This window comes from Gobius niger (genome assembly GCF_951799975.1).
Source record: "Gobius niger genome assembly, chromosome: 17".
Lineage (NCBI taxonomy): Eukaryota > Metazoa > Chordata > Actinopteri > Gobiiformes > Gobiidae > Gobius > Gobius niger.
The window spans coordinates 24,134,455-24,158,087 of NC_136868.1; the positions used below are offsets into that span (position 1 = coordinate 24,134,455).

Consider the following 23,633-nt stretch of genomic DNA (forward strand, 5'->3'; position numbering starts at 1 on the left):
CGGGGCAAGACTGAAGAAGGCTAAACAGTTTTTTTTTTATGTGTGAAGTTTGCATGTTCTTCAGTTGCATAGGCTTATTCAGGTTACCCCAACACAATTCACGCGTGAAGTAGGGTCCCATCTGGGGCTAGGGCTCTCTAAAGGAAATAATTAATCTCAATGGGATTCCTAAATGTCAAATAAAATAGGCTTAATAGTTAAGTCTTAAGAAATATTGCGAATAGTACAAAAAGCTGCTGCTAGAAGTACAATGTGATAAACTGTCAGGAGTCGTCCCACACCTGCAGACCTGTATCCAGATCCTCATAGGTTTGGTCAGGACTATAAGTGGAGTTTTTTTTTTTTCCTTAATTTGCATGTTTTAGACCAGAATATGAGCCAGCTGACTGTGACTTCAGCGATTCTTCAGGGTTTGTCACTATGGAAACCCAATTAAAGACCACGGCCCCTCTGTGTTTGACGACGGCTCCAAAGACGCTCCCGACTTTGTGTGATGATGAGGATGATGGGGTGAAATTGAGCAGAAAGTCCGGGCCTCAGATCATCTGAGAAACGTCTCGTGAAATCCGAACAAACGGGGAAAATAAATCTACTGGAGAAAGCTGACCTCTATTTCTCCCGGTGGAGCACAGAGGATTGGCGGGTCACTGAGGTCAATCGTCCAAAGACTAAGTGGTTCTCAACATGTTCAAAAGACGCGGGACACAACGAGAGGCTTAGGCAGAAACTTGGACATTTTTGAATGCAAAAAAAAGAAGAAAAAATACAGTTCAAGTACAATTTCTTTTTGCTATTTTGACACATCTGTTGCCTCTAATTCCGCAAGACGCACACACTTTTTGCATAGTGGCCATGCACAAATAATTATGACTGATTGTCTCATTATGGTGTTGTGTTGTAATTTACAGGGAAAAAATGTGCTTCTAATCAAGCTGCTTATCTATCTGTAAACAACCTATTCAAACTGGACAAGTCTTGGCAAAATTAAATCAGTAGATGCCAATGTTAATGCCTATCTTTTGCTGATCTATCGAACAACTAGACGGTCCAGGAAAACTCTAATTTCTTGTTAATTATCTGTCAGCAACTGTAATGATGATGAGCATTTTTTTTTCTTTTTTTTTATTCTGGAAAGATTGAGTGTTGCAAAACAAAGTGCCACAAAATGTGCAGCGTGGCCAACCGCTTTATCTCGGCTCAGGCTTTCTCTGTCGCTTCAAACATCCCAGACAATAAAGCGCACACACACACACACACAAGACGTACACACCAACTGAGATGACAAACAGCTAAATAGGGCAGCAAGAGCAGCACACAAAGCTAAACTATTTCCTCTTTTTTTTTTTTTCCTTCACAGCACTATTACTAAAAACACTCCAAATGGTGGCTGCGCGGTTAGTATTCTCACCTTTAGACTAAGCTATTCTGATTCGGCACAGCGGTCAGCCTGGACCGGACAGGTTGCAGCACACGTTTGTTAAGCGTGACATCAAAACACAAAAATAAGCTATTCCAGGTCCAAACACTTCAGAGTTCCATAGACAACTCAGCAAAAAAATGCTTCTTTATGTGACCCTCCTGCTGAAATTAACAACAGATAAAAGCTGTTTTACACTTAATTAGAATAATATACCTTACCATTTCGTTATCGCTTTAGATGAAGGTTTTAGATGAAGGTGTGCTCAATAAGTGTTAATAAGCATTAGTAATCATTTTAGGGTTAGGCTAAGGGTTAAGGTCAGGGTTAAGTAAAGGGTTTGGCTATGAATGAATTAAAGCATAATATTAATGGCCTATTAGTATGTTAACAGATAAAAGTCTAATAAGCATATCATTAATGCTTATTAATACCTTATTAATACTTAAAGGGACTATACAGAGTATTTTCCTCCCCCTACATGTTTCAACAATGTCCTAAGGTGTAGAATGAGCCCAGACATATTTATCACAACTGCCTCGAAAGGACAAGATCGCGAATACAAGCGGCCGAAATGAGTTTCTTCCCCAGGGTGGCTGGGCGCACCCTTCGAGATCGGGTGAGGAGCTCAGTTACCCGGGAGGAGCTCGGAGTAGAGTCGCTGCTCCTTCACGTCGAAAGGAGCCAGCTGAGGTGGCTAGGGCACCTGTTCCGGATGCCTCCTGGTTGCCTCCCGCAGGAGGTGTTCCAGGCATGTCCTAGTGGGACAAGGCCTCGTGGAAGACCCAGGACACGGTGGTGGGACTATGTCTCCGAGCTGGCCTGGTGTCGCCTCGGGGTCCCCCCAGAACAGCTGGAGGAGGTGTGTGTGGATCGGGAATTTTGGGCATCTCTGCTGAGACTGCTGCCCCCGCGACCCGGCCCCGGATAAAGCGGAAGAAAATGGATGGATGGATGGATGGATGGATGCCTCTAAAATCCTGCACTCAAAAAGAGGTTAATTCGGGTCCGAAGTGCCGTCATGCACGAGCTAAATATAGAAGGTGCAGTTACACGTATGACCTCAGGTGGCAGTAGTGAGTATAAAATGGCCAACTTGCATGTAACCCCTTTAATGAGCACACCTTAATATAAAGCGTTACCACCATTTCTTTCAACAAATATGTTTTACCTCTTGAACCCCGCCTGACCCAAGCACATTTTCTCCAGTTCAACTTAACCATAATCTAAAAGCTTCTACAATCTAAATAGCGACAAAAATGAAACGTAAATGAGGACAAAAAATGCAGCAGAAAAAGCATCAAAAGAGCAACTAAACAGGCGACAACAAAGTGATGAAAAGCAACAAAATGTTTACAAAAAAGCGACAACAGCGCGAGAAAACTTTTTTAGGCCACTCGCCTGTAGGCTGTGAGCTCCAGTCGAGAAGCTTTTAGATTTGGGTAAAGCCGAACTGGAGAAGATGTTCTCAGTTTCAGGCGAGTGTTGATATAAGCCTTCATTGTGTATGGGAAAAATATTTTGATAATTAAAAGCATCATTAGAGGAAATCCAGAGGAAATGTGATGTTTCTGGGTGATCAGATGTTTAAAAAGAGCCTAGTAGTCCACTCTATAGCACGTTAAAATCAGCAAAATCCCATTATAGTGGATAGGGCTAAAGTTCTGTTGGACCTGTAAGCAGAGTGATGACATCATCGCTTCACAAATGTATTGAAAGATGTCAAAATACAGATGACATATGTCCTAACAGTAACAGTAGTGTGTCTTAACTTAAAAAACAAAACAAAAAAGACTTGTGCACATCAGGAGAGTTATTAAGCTTGTATTTCTGACCCTCTGCTTTGTACATTCTGAAATGGCTTATTTTCATTGTCTTTTGTTTAGTTTACTGTCATACCCTCATACTCATTTCGTACAGAGGGTCTGGATCTTCACAATTGCGCTCCGTTTTCAGGTGGGAGGGGTGAACTCCTTTTAAAGTTTGAAACGAAAATGGATGGATGGATGGATGGAAACGATTGGATCTGATTTTACCCCATCGCTAGCGTTTGGTCGTGACGTATGTAATGCGCAAAGCAAGCGATCATAACTCTTGGGGACAGCCAAGGCTTCAATTTTAATTTCTGGATATTTGGGAGCCAAGCCAGAACAGATTGAAGAGCTTCTTTTACTTTTGTATCCGCCGCCATTGCCAAAACTACAACCAGCAATTGCGGCGCAAATGCTTGACGTCGCCTACAACACCCGCCTCCACCGCTCGCTGAATAGTAGGTTGAAATTCAACCGATGTAACACGGCCTCTGAGATCAGACCCAGACGCAACATGTAGGAAAATGATAATGACCGGAGTTTCGGATGGCTAAGGCCAGGCTAGATTTAACCAATCCACTGTAAAAAAAAAAAAAAATTTTAGCTAACTTAAAAAAGCAAAACTGGCTGCAGGTTCATCTCAATAACCATCTCGTGTTGACTGTTCATTTGGACATTACATTTGTGTTTTTGTTTCACTGTTTGATGTCTGCGGTATTGCTGATTTCATATAATACTGATTTACAACTTAAAGGAGAAAAAGAGTTAAATCAACTTAAACTTAAAATGGTTTGCAGCCAGAATTTTATAAGTTGTCAAAACAAATTTAAGAGTGAAATTGTGTGCATGATCTTGCAAACTATTTTAACTAGTTTCCCCTTATTTTACTCCCTTTCGGTAATGGAAAATTACTGGAAATTGGCACAGGAAGTGACACAACAGGAGGACACAACCATAGATATCAAATAATAAAGGCTGCTGGCCAATGGAGGTCGACGTCCGCACACGGCGGCCATCTTGCCACAGGGAGCTCACTCACTCGTAACATTGTGTTTTATGGTCCATGTACTTTTTAAATAACCATAACTTGCTCAATTTTCTACAGATTTTCAAACGGTTTGCTTTGTTATAATGCATACATATGAATAAAAGAAAGAAAATCTTTATTATTATTTCAACATGTTCCAGCATGCAGCATTTTGGCCACATTGATAACATTTGTAAGAAGCCGTTTGAAAATCCGTCAAGATTTTAGCGAAATAAGAGGATTTCTTTTCGTGCCTTTCTTCAGATACCACAGGGCTCACCAGAAAGCTTCCCTGTGGCAAGATGGCCGCTGCTAATGCCGGAAGTGACTCCGCCTTAAGACATCTAGCCTTTATGATATGATATCTATGAACACAACTGTCACCATGCAACCATTAAAAGAGTCAGTAGTTTGACCCCACCCTTCCCTCTTCCAAGTCACTTAACACTAGGTTTTATCTAGAGTATAAACACATTTTATTTTATTTTTCTTTCTAAAACTGCCACTTCACTATAAAACTGATGACCTATTGAATAAAAATGGCATGTGGCCTGTTTCTTACTTCAGAGTGGCGACCCCTTCAGGCGTGGTGGGCTCATTGAAGCGCCTCATGTACTCGTGCATCTCTGGGAAACTCTTCTTCATGTAATCCTCGGCACTGCTCTCACGCACCGTGCCAAACCGGAAGCCTCGGGATGGATGGTGCAGCTAAGAAGAAGAAGAAGAAGAAGAAGAAGAAGAAGAAGAAGAAGAAGAAGAAGAAGAAGAAGAAGAAGAAGAAGAAGAAGAAGAAAAAAAACAATCAACAGGACGAAAAGTGCGAATTTTTCATCTCAGCCTTTAGCACGCGAGCCCTTTCCTTGTTGAAAATTTCCCAGCGCAATCACAACACAGACTGACGACCAATTAAAATATGCCGTCGCGCTGCATAAACATCCGCGGACGTGCTTGATGGTCCAATCAGCAGCGGAATTAAAAAGCGTAATTAGGACGAAGCAGGTGATCCACGGAGCAAATTTAATCTTCAATTATTTTATGACAAGAAGCAGAAAGTTAATGAAAAACGAGTCAGGAGTTCAGCGGCTCAGACTGGAGTCACCGTGGGGCGCTGGGGAAAAGTCAGGCTTTTATCAGCAACCTGGGACTTCTCCATTAACAGAGAGTAATGAATGTGCAGATAACGATCAATAATCATTAGAAAACATTGAGTTAGTATTTAAAAAAAAAAAACTCAGCTTCATCAGAGGGACTATTCTTGGTGTCGCACAGGCACTGTTGATGGAGGATCGGTTCCATTTGTCACTAAATGATCTATGTCTAACAGCGCATCTGGGAACTTATGCAGTTTTAATAGGTGGCAATTACGTACCGACCAAAACAATAGCAGAGTTGTTGAATGTTTACAAAAGCGCTTGTTGCAGCTGGCAGTTACACGTAGAATTATTATTTATTTATTATCAGGCAGTGTTGGGAATAATGGCGTTAGTAACTGCGGTAGATTTTCCAGTAACATAGTAATTGAATTAATTCCTATTTCCTCCGTCAGAACAGCAGCCCCGTTACTGTCTAAGCATTTGGAAGGACACGAGAGCTGGATCTGAGGGACGCAGAATAATAAAATACCAGTTCAGTGTTTCAGCAAGTGAGAAAGAACATGACGGAGTAACAGTGATGCTGATTGGCTGACAGAGGGATTAACTGGACAAGAGACCAATTAGAGGAGGTTCTGGAGATTCAGGTTCATTGGCTTGAGCACCAAACGCAGCCTTGTCTTCTCTAAAACTGGAACATTTTCAATTTTACGGAATTATTTAATGGCTCGTTTGGATGGGATTTAAAGCTATCGACGACAGAAGTGAAGTGTGGGAGCTGCCGTGAGTTTATAGACGTTCACAGCAATGCTGGTAAGAGCAGAGATGTTTGTTTACTTTGCGCTTCATATATTGTTGTTTATAACAGTGACATACGGCGGCGACATTAGCCTGGATCTGTTCTGATATTGTGAGTTTAGTAAATGCATTGTTTGGCCATTGTCTGCCACTTATAGTAGATGTCTGATCAGGTGTTTGACGGCAGTGTGTTCTTGTATTTATTGTTTCCCTGTTTGCTGTGCTGTGTCAGTGGCTGATCTCATAAACTGAAACTAAACCTTCTGAGCTTTGATTATGTGGCTGAAACAGGCTTATGTTTACTCCAACGTGTCAAATAAGTATTTTTTCCCACAGATTAGTGCGTAACTCAATAATTACTTTGTCCAGTAACTACTTACTTTTTTTCTAAAGTTTCTAAAGAAATTTGAAAAACAAATCAATGCAAATGTATGCTTGAATGGTTGTTTGTTTGGACTCCAAATGACCTCAACAGAATGAACAGGCCATAATCACACATGATGACAAAGTACCTGTGTGTCTCCTCACCTTAGCATCATGGATTCCTGTCACCTCCTCAAAGGTCTTCTCTCCGACCATGACAGCAGCCAGGTTGGCAGTGTAGCTGGACAGCACCAGTAGGCAGAAGATGGCCCATAGGTTCATCAGGAATCGACCGGTCCAACATTTAGGAGTCTTTGAAGAGACGGTCCGGCCAAACAAGATGGCGTAGCACAGGTTGAGTGCAGAGGAGTAAGAAAACACTCTCATTCGGTTACGTCCGTGTGGTGTCATTCCAAATGGACTCTTCCACTCGTAAAGTGTGAGGAACAGTGCAGTGATGTGGAGGGCCACAAAGATGCCCACCCACATGGACCAGTGCAGAGGCCACATAAAGGCACCTATGGGTGCGGCTGTATCCTTACTGCGAACCAGGATGCCCAGACTGGTGGAGAAGAAAGGGGAGGTGAAGTCAATGACCTGACTGCGAGCAGAGTTGATACTGAAGGAGGTGACAGCCATGTCTGCCAATCCATTCAGAAGATCCCCCACCAGGCCTGTCCAGCGGCCACCCTTCCACGCCCCATACTTCCCATCGCCAACAATGTACAAGTCAAACTCAAAGCCTAGATCCTCTGAAAGCTTCTCCAGCAGGTCAACACAGTATCCATAACAACACTTGGCTGCATCCTTGGGCAGGACACTACCATTCCCACGACCAACCTCACGAAAATACCTCTCCAGAGTCTCTGTGTTATTGCTCCCAGCATCCAGGCAGAACTGACCAGCTGGACAGCTGCTGTCCTCGTCCACGTCCCGCGTGAACACAAATGGGTGCTCTACTAATGTCACCACTCTCACCCTGCTCCCGGCAACAGGCATGCCTGGTCTCCAGCGGCCCCTGGTCCTCCCTGTTCCATCGCCCCTGTAACGGGTCTTGGGTCCCTGCCACACCCCTTGGTCCTCCACCTGCAGATGCCCCCCCTCCCAGCTGCCCACGGTCACCCAGGTGGGCTGACCCAGGGCGTCCCGCCGCAGGCTCCAGATGTGGAAACGTTGAGAGGTGAGCACCACAGAGCGGTTTTGGTCCACTTCCACTGGTCCAGTCAGGCCCATGAAGGACGTGTTGGGCAGGAAGCTGAAGAAAAAAGGAAACTGGTTGGAGCAGTTTTGTTTGACATTGACAATTTTTAAGCCATACAATTGTTCCCTTGGCACCCACCTTTATTCTGCTGATGACCTAATGATCTTTTATTTGTTCACTTTTAAAAGAAAAGTCCCACTGATTTTCTTTATTTACTGTACAAGTTTCCTCTGGGGCACCTTTTGAAAGCTGGAGCAGGCATGGGGAGAACAAGTAAGTTAAGTATATAAAAGTAAGTAAGCAAGTACTTTATTTGTCATAACTCATTGAACAACTGTACAACGAAATTGTGTTCACGTTAGTCCTGAGCCGCTATGACGGAGCCACGCCGCCACATGTTTTTGGAGGCAGGAGAAACTGCAGCACCCGGAGGAAACCTGGCTGGCTGTCTTCAGTGCTCCTCTGAAACGGTGCAGCGCCTCCTGGGTTTGTCCTTGTTTCAGAGCGTGGTGTCCTGCCTGCACTGGTCAGCTCCTCCACCTCCTCTTTCCTCTACCTCTTGTGCAGCTCCCTCTGCTCCCGCCGCACCGCCTCCTGTTCCGTCTCATCTTCGTCCTCCTTCTCCCCTGGCTCTGACGCCATTCTTCACTTGAGGGTCACTGAGTGTCAGTAAACTGATGTTTTCATCAATGACCAGCATTTTGGTTTATTACAAAGCTGAACAAAGTTCAGATGTAGCTCAGATGCAGTTTTGTCTCATTAAAAACTTCAAAAGCATATTGAAAGAAAAGGAAGATTTCTTTGCTCTTGCCTCTTGAAGCTGCTGATGTGATCTCTGCGAGTGAGCTCTCATCCTCTCTTCAGAATCATGCTGATTAGATCAAACTTCTTAGTTCAGAATTAGACATATAAGGAAAATGAGCTGCTATTGCTTCGGTTTACTTCAAACAACGTGGCTGTGGCATACAGCTTTACATTTATGTATACTGTGTGTATATACATATATATTAGGGCTGGGACAAAATATCGGATCGGATTTGGATCGCAAAACTTTTTGCTGCAATACTCCGTATCGATACTTTCTCAAGTATCGCAACATTTTCAAAACTTGTGCTTGGAGGAATTTTTATCCTGCACTCCTTTGGCCTTTGTTTTGTAAAATTTGGACACACATGACTGTTTTCTTTTTACGCATTTTAAGGTTAACATATAAATTATCATAATTACTTACTTACCAATATATATCTATATCTATATCTATCGATATATATATATATATATATATATATAATGGCAGGTTTTGGACAGAAGATTCTTGTAGCATCAGAACATTAATTTTGGTTTCTGTTCACGATTCGTGACTCATTTTTCTTCTTTCTTCTTCTGCAGGAAATAAGCCACCCTCTGACGGCTTCATCTGCTCTCACCGTCAGAATATAATTTCATTTTGGGTGAAAATGTTTGATCTTTTCTTCCATCAGACAAGTGAATGCACCATCTAAACCTTTCATCCTGTTTTAAGCTCACAGTTAAACGCTTGTGAGTGACCCTCTTTTTGGGGCACCATATTAAATGGCTGTTTAGCTCATTTAAAAGACCACAGGGCAGAACTTGGTCTCTCCCTCTACACATTATGGTGGATCTTGTCGTATAAGTGAGTAATTGGGACTATAACTGAAAAAATGTCCTCAATAATCTTTTCCATAGACCATCTCAGTGTCAGAAAGCTGGGACAGTCTCATTATTCTCCCATGTCTGTGGGATGTGCAGATGATGAGAGAGAGGCTGCAGCTGGAGGTCAGAGCCACCAAACGGGTCATTTTTGAGCTCTTTAATAAGTCAGCTCATGTATAAGTAACATTCAGACTTGATTATATTCAGGGAGAGAAAAGCTGAGTTCTGTCTCTGTGTTGAAGGATATGAACACATCTGTGTGTGAGCTGGATATTTATCATGCATTTCTTGATCCTATGTTTTGTCGTGGAGATTTTCAATGTAAAATAAGAAGATCATGAAAAATCCCTGGATGACTGAGAGCCTACACAAACATGCTCCTCTCCAACTTAACATGCCCGCTGAGCTAACACAATTTTATATCATCACAGAGAAAAGGGTAAAAAATGCGAGATAAACAAAAAACTTGAACTCTTGACAGTCAGTGTACGAGTGTCTCACCTGGACAGGTACTGTCCTGAGGACATCTCCTCCTGTTTGCTTGGCTTGTCATCGCAGTTCACCATGGTCTGGATCAGAGCCAGGTCTGGCCGTATCATGGTTGCCTTGGTGATGGCCCGGGACACAAGCTGAAGGGCATCCCGGATGTAGAAGTCCAGAGGTTTCTGCTCCACTTCTCCATAGGCCAGCAGGCCCAGGGGCAGCCCTATAGCATGCAGGGCATCAGGACTGAGAGGCTGCCCTAGGACCCAGTGCACCATGGGAAGGGTCAGACCCAGGTCCTGTGCACTGTGAAGCACTGCCGCCGCACACTGAGGGTCTGCCCCAAACAGCAGCACTGAGGCGGGCGCGGGCGTGTTGTGTTTGAAGTGGCGGGACAGGAAGTCGTGGATCTGTGTGTCATCATGCGCTGATTGGGTCAGGTTCAGCAGAGCCCGCAGGTGCCAGCTGTTACTGCCGCCCCATGACACATCAGTCTGATCATTGAGCAGCTCCAGGAGGCCCCGCGCCTCTTCCCATCCACGGCACAGCACCACTGTCCCCTCCCTCCATCCTGAGCGCTTAAGCACCGTGAGCAACAGGTTAGATAGACCTGACTCTGGGACTCCCTTCACCATCTGCAGGTGGAACCGGTTCTGTGGACAACACAAAGGACAAAGGTTAAATAATAGGACTTCTGGAACATCTGTAACATGGTGACCTCTTTGTAACACCTTTGAAATCATTCTGCTTCAAAGATACAAAGCAGATCCCAGTCCCTTTCAGTCCGTTTGGTTCATTATGTGGAGTCTGAAGGTCACATTAAAATGGCTGCCTCCAGTTGGCCTCGGTGGCGCACAAACCGCAGCCTTCTATTTTGCGTAAATGAGATAGCGCCCCCCCCCCCCCCCCCCCCCCCGTAGATGGAACCCTCACAATAACCATCAGTGACACCGCAATAACAGAGTGAACCGAACAAGGTGGAAACAAATTACACCTCGCCCCGCTCTGTCCGCCCTCCTCTGGCTCTCCTTCACTTTCCTTGTCCACCTCCTGCTTTCAGCCATACCTCCTCCAACCCAAATTTAATCCCTCTTCCAAAAATCATACAAATTATATCCATATTCTCTTCTTGTTTCTTATAATCTATACCTTGGCCTTTTTCTTTCCGCTGTTTCTCAGGAGAAGAAGCGGAAACTACAGACCCGGGGTTGTGTGCAAACTTGCTGACTTCACATTAGTTACACTAAAAAAACAACTGTTGACACCCGCGGGGTCTGCTTGTCCTGCGGCATGCTGGGAAATGTAGAAAATCACTGAGTAAAGCAGATTTAGTGTAGTTAAAAATAAATGCTGCTTTGGTTTCGCACACATACGGTAATCCTCAGTGCCATGGGGTCATATCCCGCGGTGATTGGAAAAGCGGTTTAATCTGCCGCTGTCATTCACGAATAAAATGATAGGAGGCTGAAATCAACATGCACAGTGTCATACAGCTTGTTTTTTGTGGATTGGTGCACGACACTTATGAAGCACTCGTACTCACAGGTATTTGTTTTCAGGAGAGAACAATCAGATATTTTGACCTGACTCTCCTTATGAAACGAAAGCTGTCACCACAAATGAACGTGAATTAGAGTTTTGAACACTCATGACAAAACCTCCGCAGTCGCCATATTCGTTCAACATTATCGTAGATGTTAGCACATTTCTGGTATAGTCTACGGTGGAATGGTACTGACTGCATCAGAAAATGACAATAGGTAAGCCGTAGTCGAAGCCAAAACTGGATGTGCGTCAGCGTCCGCCATTACGTAACTTCCCCTGTTGTTTCTGGATTGTCCAAACGCAGCTGAAGCTCTAGTTCCGGACTGCATAGGGACCTAACGGTTGATCCTATCAAGTGACTGAGGAATAGGAGCAAGGATCAGGAGGACCCAGGAGCTACAATTTGAGGAATTCCGATTGATTAGTTCAGATTGTTGCACTATATGACCATTTGTCAAAGCAGTAGTATTGATGGGGTGATTGGGGGGGTCTTTCATCTCCCCCTGGTGTCTCTGGCCAGAAAACCATGCTTGCAGCTTCCTTGCACCAGTTCGGAGGCCCCAATACACACTAATGGAATCACGAAGAAGCTAACAGGCTAACAGGCAAAGCTAACTCTGGGCTAGCGCCACTTAAGCAGTATTTACAGCCAAGTTTGAGTGAAAAAAATGATCTCCATTGTGTAACTGGATGTACAATATCCCTCTCTCCCTTTGTCTTTTCTGTCAGCGTAGTATTTACTCTCAAGGACAATTAATGAGTAAAAAATTACATGCTACGACACCTGCAGTGGCGCTTATGGCCTCTAGGGGCACGAGCTACTTAGTACTGCTTAAGCATCAAAAACGGTTAGCTTCAAAACTAAAACCTACACAGACATCTCCTCAGGTGAAGTCATTGGAAACACTTTATAATAACTAGCCTACACCTTATTTAGCCTACATGATGCAATAACACTTAATTCATCATGAACAATTCATTCTTTACTGTAAGAGACTAACACTTAATAACTACTGTGTTAGTCACACTTTACAAATGAATTGTTCATGATGAATTAAGTTATTGCATCATTTATTAAAAATAAATAAGGTGTTGTTATTATAAAGTGTTATACATTAAGGGTTATTGCCCTCGTCCTCCATCTGAGAATTTGTCAAAATCAAATTGTAGAATATGACCCCAGCCAGTTAAAATAATAAACACAAGTGCAAAAGATTTTTTTCTTTCAGAGACAGTACATGTGCAAAGCCCGATAGCAACTTGCCAACTAAGCTGTTGTTGCCCAACTGAGAGGCCTGTTATGTCAAAAGTACGTTACCCCAAATTCATGACATATACTGTACTAGCTCTGCCTCCAGCTTTCCCAATAGTTAAATGTCTCCCTAGTTGCACAGCTCACTGTTTCTAACCCGTTTTGTCAGACGTCATATTTCTATTTTAGACCTAGAAGATTCCAGTTGCATGATGCTGATATAACTGGCTAAGTTTGCTCGGTGTTGTCAGAAAACTTTCCCAAGCTGAAGCCAGATCAAAGGATGGCCCCAAATGAAAGAACACTCCCGATAAAGTGTGAATAAAACATCAGGACAAGAACATGAAAAGACAGGAGAGGGATGTGCAGAAAATAAATAAAAACAGTTGAATCACAGGTTTGTGTTGGCTTACCAGGAAATATGAAGAGAAAGTTAAGGCCGACAAGACTCTGAGCTAAAGGGAAATGTGTCAAAAACAAGCACAAAACAATCTAATTAGCTGCTTTTGACTCTCTCCAACTGTCTCCAGGCCTGTACTGTAACATACAGTATGTCTTTGTGGAAAGACAGATTGAATAAGATTATGTAATGATTCAACGGTGAAACAGTAAAAGTAAAGTACTGCAGTGAATATACCGGAGCAATGGCTCTACTCCGAGCTCTTCCAGGCTCACAAAGGTTCTCACGCTTGTTACATAATGTGGAATAGGGAAATAGACTGAGTAGTAAATGGACAGCTTTGGTTTTTGAGGACCACAAAGAATAACGTTGCAATGTATTTCTATGATTTAGGGTTATGGTTATTTTTCTGTTGTTGCAGTATTTTGAATTCAATTTGGATCTTTATCTTAGGATAGAAACACTATGTCATAATGTTCTACATGACAACGCATATATACCAGTAAACAGCTGAACTGAGGAGGCTTCTTAAATGAAAGATGAGATGTCTTCAATTCAAAACAGTGTAGCACTCCTGGATGACACAGCACAAGCATACTTTTAGCTAGAAAATAATGTTTTGCAAAAACACACTTTGAATGTCCATTTACATTTCAAAAACAGTTTAGAAGTAGATTTATCATGAAGCAATGAACCGCAGAGTGTGACATCATCACACTCTTTCCGCTGATCTCAGTAAAGCGCTGTGTAACAGGGCTCCAAATGTTCTATAATATTATGCGTCAGCAGCTGTGCCTGTGGCTGCTTTGAAATATTTACACAGGTTTGTCCCCCCTGTAATGAGCTTTCGTTACAACACGTACAGACCTGACCTGGGACCAACACGGCGCGCCGCTGGCACACCTGGGACAGAACCACGAAAATGGATCCAGGACTAAGTCCAAAAGCAGGACTAAACCCAATGGTCCGGGGCGACTCCTCAGGCCCAGAGGTTCTGCTCTGAATGCCGCTCTTCTCTCTGCTCTCTGTTTATCAGCAACGCTCAGAGCTGCTCCTCCTTTGTGCACTCAAACACATTGTGGCTCATACCCAGACACTGTCCCATGGGGACATGGGACCGATCCACCCAGACTGCACAAGCAACAAAGAGTGCAGCAGCACGTACCACAGATGTGAAGGGCGGGATGGAAGCGGAGAGGAACTCGGGACAAAAACACAGGAGCATTAGTGGAGTCAAAAGTGTTTTGGAAAGCCACTATACACAGTTTATTATTTAGATTCACTCCTTGGCCTCAGTGGACCATTACTTAGTGACAATGGTCTAAGCAAGGGGTGTCCAAACTAAGGCCCAGGGGCGAGATGAGCCAATTTTCAGACATGTTTTATTTTATTGGCCTTCTGGATTCCGTTGAATTGGCTCAAATTTAAGGTTTTTTATTGCTCTAGTATAAAAATCATACCACCATAATATAACACATGTGCTGTGGCAGAATATTTTTAATTACAACTTTTAAGTAAAAATGTCGTGCCCAAAGGCATTGACGGCTGGGTTCTTGAATATTAAAACATGTTATCAAAAATCAGCCTCTGCTCAATGTCCAATAATTTGTTTTTAAAACAGTCCAAAGTAGGACAGCCCCACAGTTCTGGAGTTTTATTTAATAAGTATTTTATTCCGTGTTTGGATAGAAGTTCTTTTAGTGATTGGACACAGGGACTTGGAGGAGCCTTTGGGAATAATCCATGTAACTGCTTGTAACCATAGCACATCACTGCAAAGTTTCTCCTGTGTTTTAATAGAGCCATTTTGAGTTCTTCATAGTCCCCATCTGTAACTGGTTACATACAGGAGTAGTGTAGTATGATCCTAATGGCGTTGGAGTTTTTCCAAGCGGTTGGTTTGTGTGACATTTAGAGTGGCCCAGACAGGTGACGCATATTCAGAGTGACGCAGAAGATCACATTTGTACAGTCTTGCTAATAGGTTCTTGTCATTAACAGAGAGGGAGAGTCTAGTCTAAGACGGAGAAACATTTGAAAGGCCACTAACGGCAAGCTTAGTCCACTTGTTTGTCAAATTTGAGGTCCTTTGTAATCCAGAATCCTAAATGGAGACGTTCTTTAACCTTTTTCGACTGGACAGCCCATGCATTTAATGACAATATTTGTGTTTTGCATTTTGTAAAGAAACATTGCTTTGGTTTTGCTTGGTTTGAATTGCATAACCCCAAGTTTCAGCCCAAGTTTCACTGACTCCTGAAGCCTCCAGATTTGACTTTTGTGAGCCGAAACTAGTTACCACAAATCTGCGTCTTTCCACGTAAGATGTTTATCGCATCAAACATAATCAGTGTTTAAAATCTATTTGCAGTGACACATCAGCCTTGCCTGAATACAATGACTGCTGCTGGGAGTTTGGGGGTTTTGGGACATCGTTCACAATCAAATTTTTAATCATCTATATTTGGCCACTATGACAGATCTTGATCACTTGGAACATAGAGTTTTATGTGAGATCAACTCAACTGGGATCTGTCATCACAACAAGAGACCAAGCGAGTTTTGGACGTCACGGTGCTTTCCCATCTAACGATTGCCAACATGGACTTTTTCATCCTAAAAATGGAAATAGAATGTGATAGAGGGACAATTATGAGTAATGTTCAAACAGTCTGAACGCGACTCCACTTCTTCCAAAGACAGGATGAAAAAAACAATGGTCAAATTGACATTTTCTCTACACGGTTCAACATTTGTGACTTTTCTGTATGTAATCAATACATGTTTCCTGCCTCCATCCCCATCACACACTTTTCCAGCCAGTAGCATTGCCTTGTCGAGGTGCCGTTTTGTTTGTATGGCCGTTTCTGTCCAGACCAACCCACTTTGCAAAGCGGTCGTGGATGTTCATCTCGCTAAAAGCCCGGGCTCAGATTAACGAGATCAGACGGATCAATGAGTCTCGCTGGCATCCCCCCCCCCCGCCCTCCGGCCCGCATCCATCATATCAGGGTGGAGTACATTACACCGGCCCTGTTTACATCCAACATTTAGGTAATCACTGCTCCGGCCAATCAGATCCGAGCGCTGCCAACTGGAAACCCGCCCGGCACTAACCACCAGCCTCCGGGACAAGCTCATGTGTCAATGGGCCGCACACTTCACACCTACAGCGGTAACTCCGATGGGATTTAAACTGACGGCCTTCTATTTTTCACCGTCTAATCTTTTTCGTTTGTGTGGACTCATGTGTTCTTAAGTTTAATGAGACCAATAAACCAACCAAGAGTGTTTACAGACACGCTTTGGCGGTAAACGAAGAGTGAAAGGGGGCAATTGTAGGAGCTAGACTATCGGCTACACTTCAATTACTTATTCTGATTAGTTGCTATAGAAAACGTCTCTACCACCACCGAGTAAACACAGCGCCCTTTCCTGAAATACTTCTCTTTTCCAACATGGAGTTATTAAAAAGATCTAAAGCTGAGTTAGGGCAATATAAAGGCCTGATGTTTAGTTTTTCTTCCGCTTCTATCGCAAACTACCAAACGTTTATCCCCAAGAAAACTCCCCCTCGAAACATCATGGCACAAGTCTGTATTTTCAATGAGTTTCCGGTCAGGATTTAAGACAGGCTCTCAAAATGTTTACTTTGTTGGACTCGCGCCACCCTCTTACCACTTTTTTTTGGGACCTTCTCTTGGATCCGTGTCCAGCCAAAGCATCGGTTTGCGGTGGCTCTGATTCAAGTCTCTAGATGGGGGTTTTAAGATATTCCCTCTCCCTCACAATGCCATCCGTTTTTTTTTTGCCATCGGTAGTCTGCCTCGTTGAGAAGGAGAAAGGTGGTTTATTGTGTTTTTTTTTTTTTTCCTCAATGCACAATGAAAGAGGCAGGAACGAGGCTGGAAATTAGAGCAGGGGAAAATGAGCATGTCAAGAGTGCACTTGAAAAGCACTGATGAATCGTATATGGTTGACATAATGAGGTGTCTGCGCTCTCAAATTACATTACAGCACGGTGAATGCATTTTGAATAGAGGTTGTGCAAATACGTCTTGCTCAAACCCAAATAATAATAATGAAAAAAAAAAAGTTAGGAACCTGGGCAAAATGCGTAAACATCTTCCTGAAGATGTGTCCAAACCAGGCCGGAAAAAAAGATCTGTTTTGCAGTGCATAACAGATCACTCTTTTCCTTTTTATTTAAGTTTAATGGTCATTTATCTTTTATTGACTTTTTTTCTACCTTTGATGTATCATTTTTTGTAATTTAATATGCCCTTCTTGCTTTGAAAAGAGCTTTGAATTAAGCTCAACCAGTCAACATACCTTGCCTTGGGTCATCTAGTTTATTTATATTAACAATAGATCATTTCGTGTACAGACTTTAGTAATGCATTTATTTATAAGTGAAGTGTTTTTCTCCGACTAGATCAGTTTCGAAGTAATGTTGACACATTAAAGGCTTTTTCTGGTTTGTTTAAGACCCGGCTTAGTCTTGATTTGATTTGGGAAAGTCAAATATTTCACGAGGCGATACTTACATTTAGTTTTGTTAAAAGCAGTACAAAGTAACTCATCCCCTAGAGGCCATAAGCGCCACTGCAGGTGTTGTAGCACGTTGCGTTTTTTTTACTCATCAATTGTCCGTGAGAGTAAATACTACGCTGACAGAAAAGACAAAGAAGAGACGGATATTGTACATTGTGCCACAAACTTGGCTGTAAATACTACAAAAGTGGCTCTAGCCCGCGGTTAGCTTTGTCTGTTAGCTTCGTGATTCCATTAGTGTGTATTGGGGCCTCTGACCCGCTGCAGGAAAGTTGCAAGCATGGTTTTCTGGCCATTTTTCCGGCCTTAGTACTGCTTTAAAGGCATATCATTCTGTTTCAGGTTAAAGTAAATCCATTGCATGTCTGTGAATATAAAACACATATGCCAGGGCACATGGACTTGAATCCATCAGCAAGATGTGATTTTTTTTTTTCTTAGAGAAGGGTATTTGAGTGCTGAAATGATTAGGTGAAAGTGCATGAATCCAGGATCAGTCAAACATGTGACAAAACGAGTCACAACTCCTGGATTGTTGACTAAAAATCTGGGATTAAATCAGTCGTGGAATATGTTTTTCACTGAACCAAATTATAATATTGCATTCTGTGAAAATCTACCAGTGCCAAACGTGTAGGTTTCACATCATTATCATCGAAACAAATCAAGACTGGCCGCCCCACACTGTAATAACTCATATTTATACACAATAAGGTCAGAGCCAGATGATTTTTGACGTCCAGTCTAAATGACTTGGATATTGGATACCAAATATGAATACATTTGCCCAAGGTGTCACTGAAACTTTCCAAATAGTCGTTGATATATGCACGGATACCTATAATGTCAGCAGCAGGCAGAGTTTTTAATGGGCAAAACTTTGTCTGTTTTTTTGTATCCAGAGCTTCCTCCACAGGGAGCAGTCTTTAAAGGTTATCACAACACTGAACTCTTCATTGCACTGTGAACGGTGGCGCCAGTCACTTACTCCTGCTACGACGTCTCCAGGTTGGCAAATAGCATTTAACTAAATGACCCAAAAGCGTTTGCATGTTGAAGTTTTATTTTCGTGCAGCATCACTTGTTGGGACTAAAGTGGGTAGCTTCAATCATTTAGAAATGTCTCCAAGGACGAATCGGACGGTGACAGACTCCTGCTTTCGTGACAAGCAAAAACAGAACACCAGTCTTTAGCCTTGTCCCAAAAGGTTTAACAATAGATGCATAAAGAATACAAATCAACACGCATCAGTTAAACGCTCAGATTCCTCAAACATCAACCGGCAAAAAGCTTTCACATAAGCCCAGGAATTAATTTGCTCATTATGATATACAATATTTATTACTTCTTTTCTTGCTGTTTCACTTTATCACCTGCCTTTATTGCTAACCAGAAAAGCTTTTTATGCCTGACAACCAATCACCTCAACCTGACAGCTGTATCAATGAAGCAACACTCAGACATTATGTCACAGCAGCAAAACCATAAGTCGCCTCAGCCTCTCCATCTCCTCCTTCGGGTACATCTTGATGAATGTGTTGCACTTAGTCATTCAGTTTTACACAGCAAGGTGAAATACGTCTCACATGAGTGCGAGTGATCCTTCCTCCAGCTCGGATACTTCACATGCTGCTGCTAAAAGACGTCGTTTGAATGCATTCATCTAAGCCTTATGTAAACTCCCGACCTCTGCTGAGGGCACCGCTCCAGCCAATCACAGTGTCCCGCTGCCAGCTGGACACAGCACCACCTCCCAGGCCCAGACCGCTTTAGCGCTTATGGACGCTCCGAGACCCAGCCGTGACTTCTGCACAATGACTCTACTAGGCTTTATTAACATGCCCCGCCCCTTTTTGATGATGTCACACATGCTGTGCAGAGTGAATGTGGAGGGGTTAAAGTTGAGCAGATGTAGATGGACTTTCAAAATTAAATGACGCAGCTGAAGGTCACGCTCATTAGCTCCACAACGCATGCGGCTAATTTGGCAGTCGGCCATTCGGGAAAGTCTCTCTCTCGCACACACACACTCTCAAAGTTAATCACTGACCTGATTGGACACAAAGGGGGGGACAATTCCTGGAAACAAAAGGTTAGCCTGGAGAGGGTGCTAACTGTGGGCTTGTAAAGGCTCCACCCTGCAACTGCAATTCAGCACCATGTACTGTATATTGCCTATAAAGCTCAAAGGAGGAGTTGACTCCAGACCAAAACCAATGTCATATAATTCAAATTGATTTATAAATTGAGCACGCGGTGACCACTGCAGTGCAACAGGTGTTTGGGGTGGCACCCTGTCCAGGTAAATGATGCCAAACTCTGGCTACATGGGAAAAAAAAGATCTGTCAAACGTCCTGGATATTTTGGTTAAAATCCAAGCAGGCAAAATTGCACCTTTTGTTTTCTACGGTTCTACTGTTCATACCTGAGCTTAGACGAGTTGACGTATCTGGTCTTTGTGCGTGTGCTCAGTCACGCAAAACGACCAAAGATGGTGTTAGTATTTGGCCTCTCTCAGCATATTCTTATAGCTCCAAACGGGGGTGAAGTTGGAAGCTACCACGTTCTTCCGTGGGCACGCATACAGACCAGACAGGCACGTATCAACTCGTCTAAGCTCAGGCAAGAACATATCTCAGTATGGAAAAACAGTGGCCAGTCCCCTTAAGACAATCTTCATGACACATTGTTAAAGCGTGGTCCCGCGTTGAAAACTGTGTGTTCCCAATTAGTGGTCCCAGAACCTGTGGAAGCTGACAGTGACAGGTGGCACTGCTGCATCAAAGTCACAGGAAGCTTCGACACTGTGAAGGTTGCAATGATTTTGACTAGTTTTTCCAGAACCTTTATAATTAACTGTATTAATAAAACAAATCTATTTATAGAAATGTAATATATTAAACTGAAAACATCTCCTAAACACAACTAAGACACCTGCCCTGCAGCTCGATCTACTTTATAGGACTGTCTGAACTGAATGTCACTGTAATAACAGTCCTTTCAGTTGATGCTTCTGTTGAAAAGCTTCATGGAGAGGCTAATTTCATTATCCAACCAGACCTGGCACTGATGACCATGAGATTACTGATCAGCAAAGTCACCTGAACCCCACAGACAACCCAAAAAGTGTGGCCAAAGACGAGATCCAAATACAAATGAGTTCATGGTTATTATCACAGCAATCAAAGTTTAGACAACTATCAATACAATTAAGGAAATCCATCTACTATCCATTATATAGAGTTACATCATACCAGGACACACAAAAATATCTTCTAATCTTTCATCTGGCAGAGCAGGTAATGGAAAATATGGTAGTAATCAGATAATGGGACTAAAGTCGTGGACAGAGTTCATTTTCAAAATGTAAATACAATCAATAGTATATGCAGTGAACTCCAGCTCAAAAAGATTACATCCAATCTCCCAGACAGCCATTATAAAATAGACATTCTTGTAATCTCGTGCTAGAGAATAAATGTGTCTTTGAAGCTATACAGCCGGCAAGTGAGCTGTCACCCCACCTGCCACTGCTCTTTCATGTGGGGCAACTTTATAGATCATTTGCAGTTTTAAAGACGACATAAACGGGGATAAAATGGCACGTGCTTCCATACGAGATTTCAATTCAAGTATCAGCAGTCTATAAACACACCGTCAAGTGCACGGAAAAAGCAAAATAATAGGGAAAGCTACGAAAGCGTAAAGGACACAAAGAACAGCTGCAGAGTGGAGATACAATGAAATCAGACCCGAGCAGTGAGACAGACCGAGATAGAAGGGAGACAGGCAGGCAGGCAGGCGGACACAGACAGACGAATGGGGGATTTTCGACGGAGAATTGGTTCATTATTCTGTACTATCAGAGAGTACACCCCTCCAATCTAATCTACACACACACACGCAGGTGGGCCTCTCTCGATTTGGGGCTTTAGGTCGATAATGGAATCTGCTCTGGTACCTCTGAACCGGATCAACCTTCTCCTTCCACTCCTTAGTTAAAGTGGCCTGGTCACATTCACATAGATGTTTCATGTTTTGCTACTTCAAATAAAGTCAACGAATGGAAATGAGTGAGGGCTGTGTTGGTCAGGATTTCTAATAGGCCTGGAGCGCAGCGGCAGTGAGAATGATAAATCGTAGAAGAGCTAGAAGGCAAAGTAGCAGATCCATGGCACCGTGATCATGGTTTTGTGCTTTCTACTGCTGAAGAAGAAAGGCAAGGCAAGTTTATTTGTAGAGCACAATTCATACACAAGGCAATTCTTCAGTAAACAGGATTACTAAAACTTATGTGAAGGAAGTCAATACAGTGTCATATACATTTGTGCCGATACGTTTACACACCCTGGTGGACTGTTGAAAGAACATGAATGAAAACACAAACTTTTTTTTCACTCATGATCAGTGATGTTGTGAAGCCATTAATTGTGGAAGAAAACTGTGTGAACTCATTTCAAATCACCATAACAGAATAAAATACCAAAATGACCCTGTTGAAAAGTTTACACACCCCAGTGCCCCCTTTAGCATCAATGACAGCTTGGAGTCTTTGGTTGTTGTTGGCTTAAAGCCTCTAGTTCCTGTAAGTTCCTGGGCTGTCTTACATGAACAGCACATTTGAGCTCTCCCCACAGTGGTTCAATGATATTGAGGTCAGGAGACTAAGATGGACACAAACAGGACCTTCACTTTATTCTGCTGGAGCCAGTGGCAGGTCATTCCTACTGTGAAATATGGAGGTGGTTCGCTGATGACCAAGGCTCTGGAAACCTTGATGGCAGGTTTAATGCAGCACTTTTTTTAAAAATAATACTGGAAGAGAATTTGTGCTCATCAGCCCCAAAGCTGCGCATGGGTCATACTTGGACGTTCCAACAAGACAATGATCCAAAACACAAGGCCACATTGCCCTGGCTCCAGTAGAATAAAGAGAAGGTTCTGGAGTGGCCCTCTTAGTCTCCTGACCTTAACACATTGAGTGCGAAAAACGGAAAAACTTGTTTTTTTATTTATTTTTAATTACAAAACAAGACACTCTAATACACCTTATGTGTGATTTTGGTAGCTCTGTGATGAACAGAAGTTTAAAAAAATCTAGTAAAAAGTCAAGATCTGGACATAATAATAATAATACATTTTCTTTGTAATGCACTTTACATTTGACACCAAATCTCAAAGTGCATTTCATACATATTATTGCTTTTGAGGGGGCATGGTGGAGCTCTCTGGAGCGTGTTTGACAAAGCAAAGCGGCTTCCCATGTAATTTTAATATTTTTCTGAGTTTTTAAATGGTCAAAATCGGTCCAAGGACGACTGAGAAACCTCCGGGTTAAGACTTCCATCCGAGCACCAGGCTGTTTCAATGCACATGCAATAAAAAGCGATCGATCTGCAGCAACACGCGATGTTTCAATATGTGTCAACAATGTTGTCATGGAAAATGTACTTGTAACTAATATATTTAGGCCTCTTCCCGTAATGTTAGTGCCAGAGGAGAGAGGTGGAGAGAGGAGGAAGAGGAGGAGAGAGGAGGAAGAGGAGGAGAGAGGAGTAAATCAGGAAGGAGAAAGTTTGATAAAACACTAATTATCTCTTATCTAAAAACATCTGTGATTTTGATCAAACTAGCCTCTGTTTAGCTTAGGATTTCTCAGGAACCGAGGGACATAGAAACGTTTTTTTTTTTACCTATGGAGAGCTTAGATTCTCGTCTTTCAAACGAGCCATAGCATGTGTCCATAGCTATAACACAGAATATGCTGTGGTGCTACAGTGATTTAGCTGTTGGCACTCAACAGCTAAATCCCCAAAACAGCGCGAAATTCAATGTGTTAATATTATTGAATTTCAGTAACTTTTCAAAGTAATTTAGGCCAGGCCAAGGAATAGGCCACCGTTTTTCCATACTGAGATATGTCCTTACCTGAGCTTAGACGACTTGTGCGTGCCCTCAGTCGCGCAAAAAGACCAAAGATGTTGTTTGCATTTGCCCTCTCTCAGTATATTCCCA

The 23,633-nt window shown here is 42.8% G+C and overlaps 1 protein-coding gene across 1 annotated transcript in view; it reads right to left on the minus strand.

The window, feature by feature from the left end:
• Positions 1 to 23,633, minus strand: part of grin3bb (glutamate receptor, ionotropic, N-methyl-D-aspartate 3Bb) — a 71,767-nt gene that overhangs the window by 6,385 nt on the left and 41,749 nt on the right. The window contains exons 2-4 of the mRNA XM_079575569.1: positions 9,884 to 10,518; positions 6,673 to 7,762; positions 4,818 to 4,963 (exon numbers count right to left, since the gene is read on the minus strand). Coding sequence (XP_079431695.1) covers positions 4,818 to 4,963; positions 6,673 to 7,762; positions 9,884 to 10,518 — 1,871 coding nt within the window. The remainder of the gene's footprint in view (positions 1 to 4,817; positions 4,964 to 6,672; positions 7,763 to 9,883; positions 10,519 to 23,633) is intronic.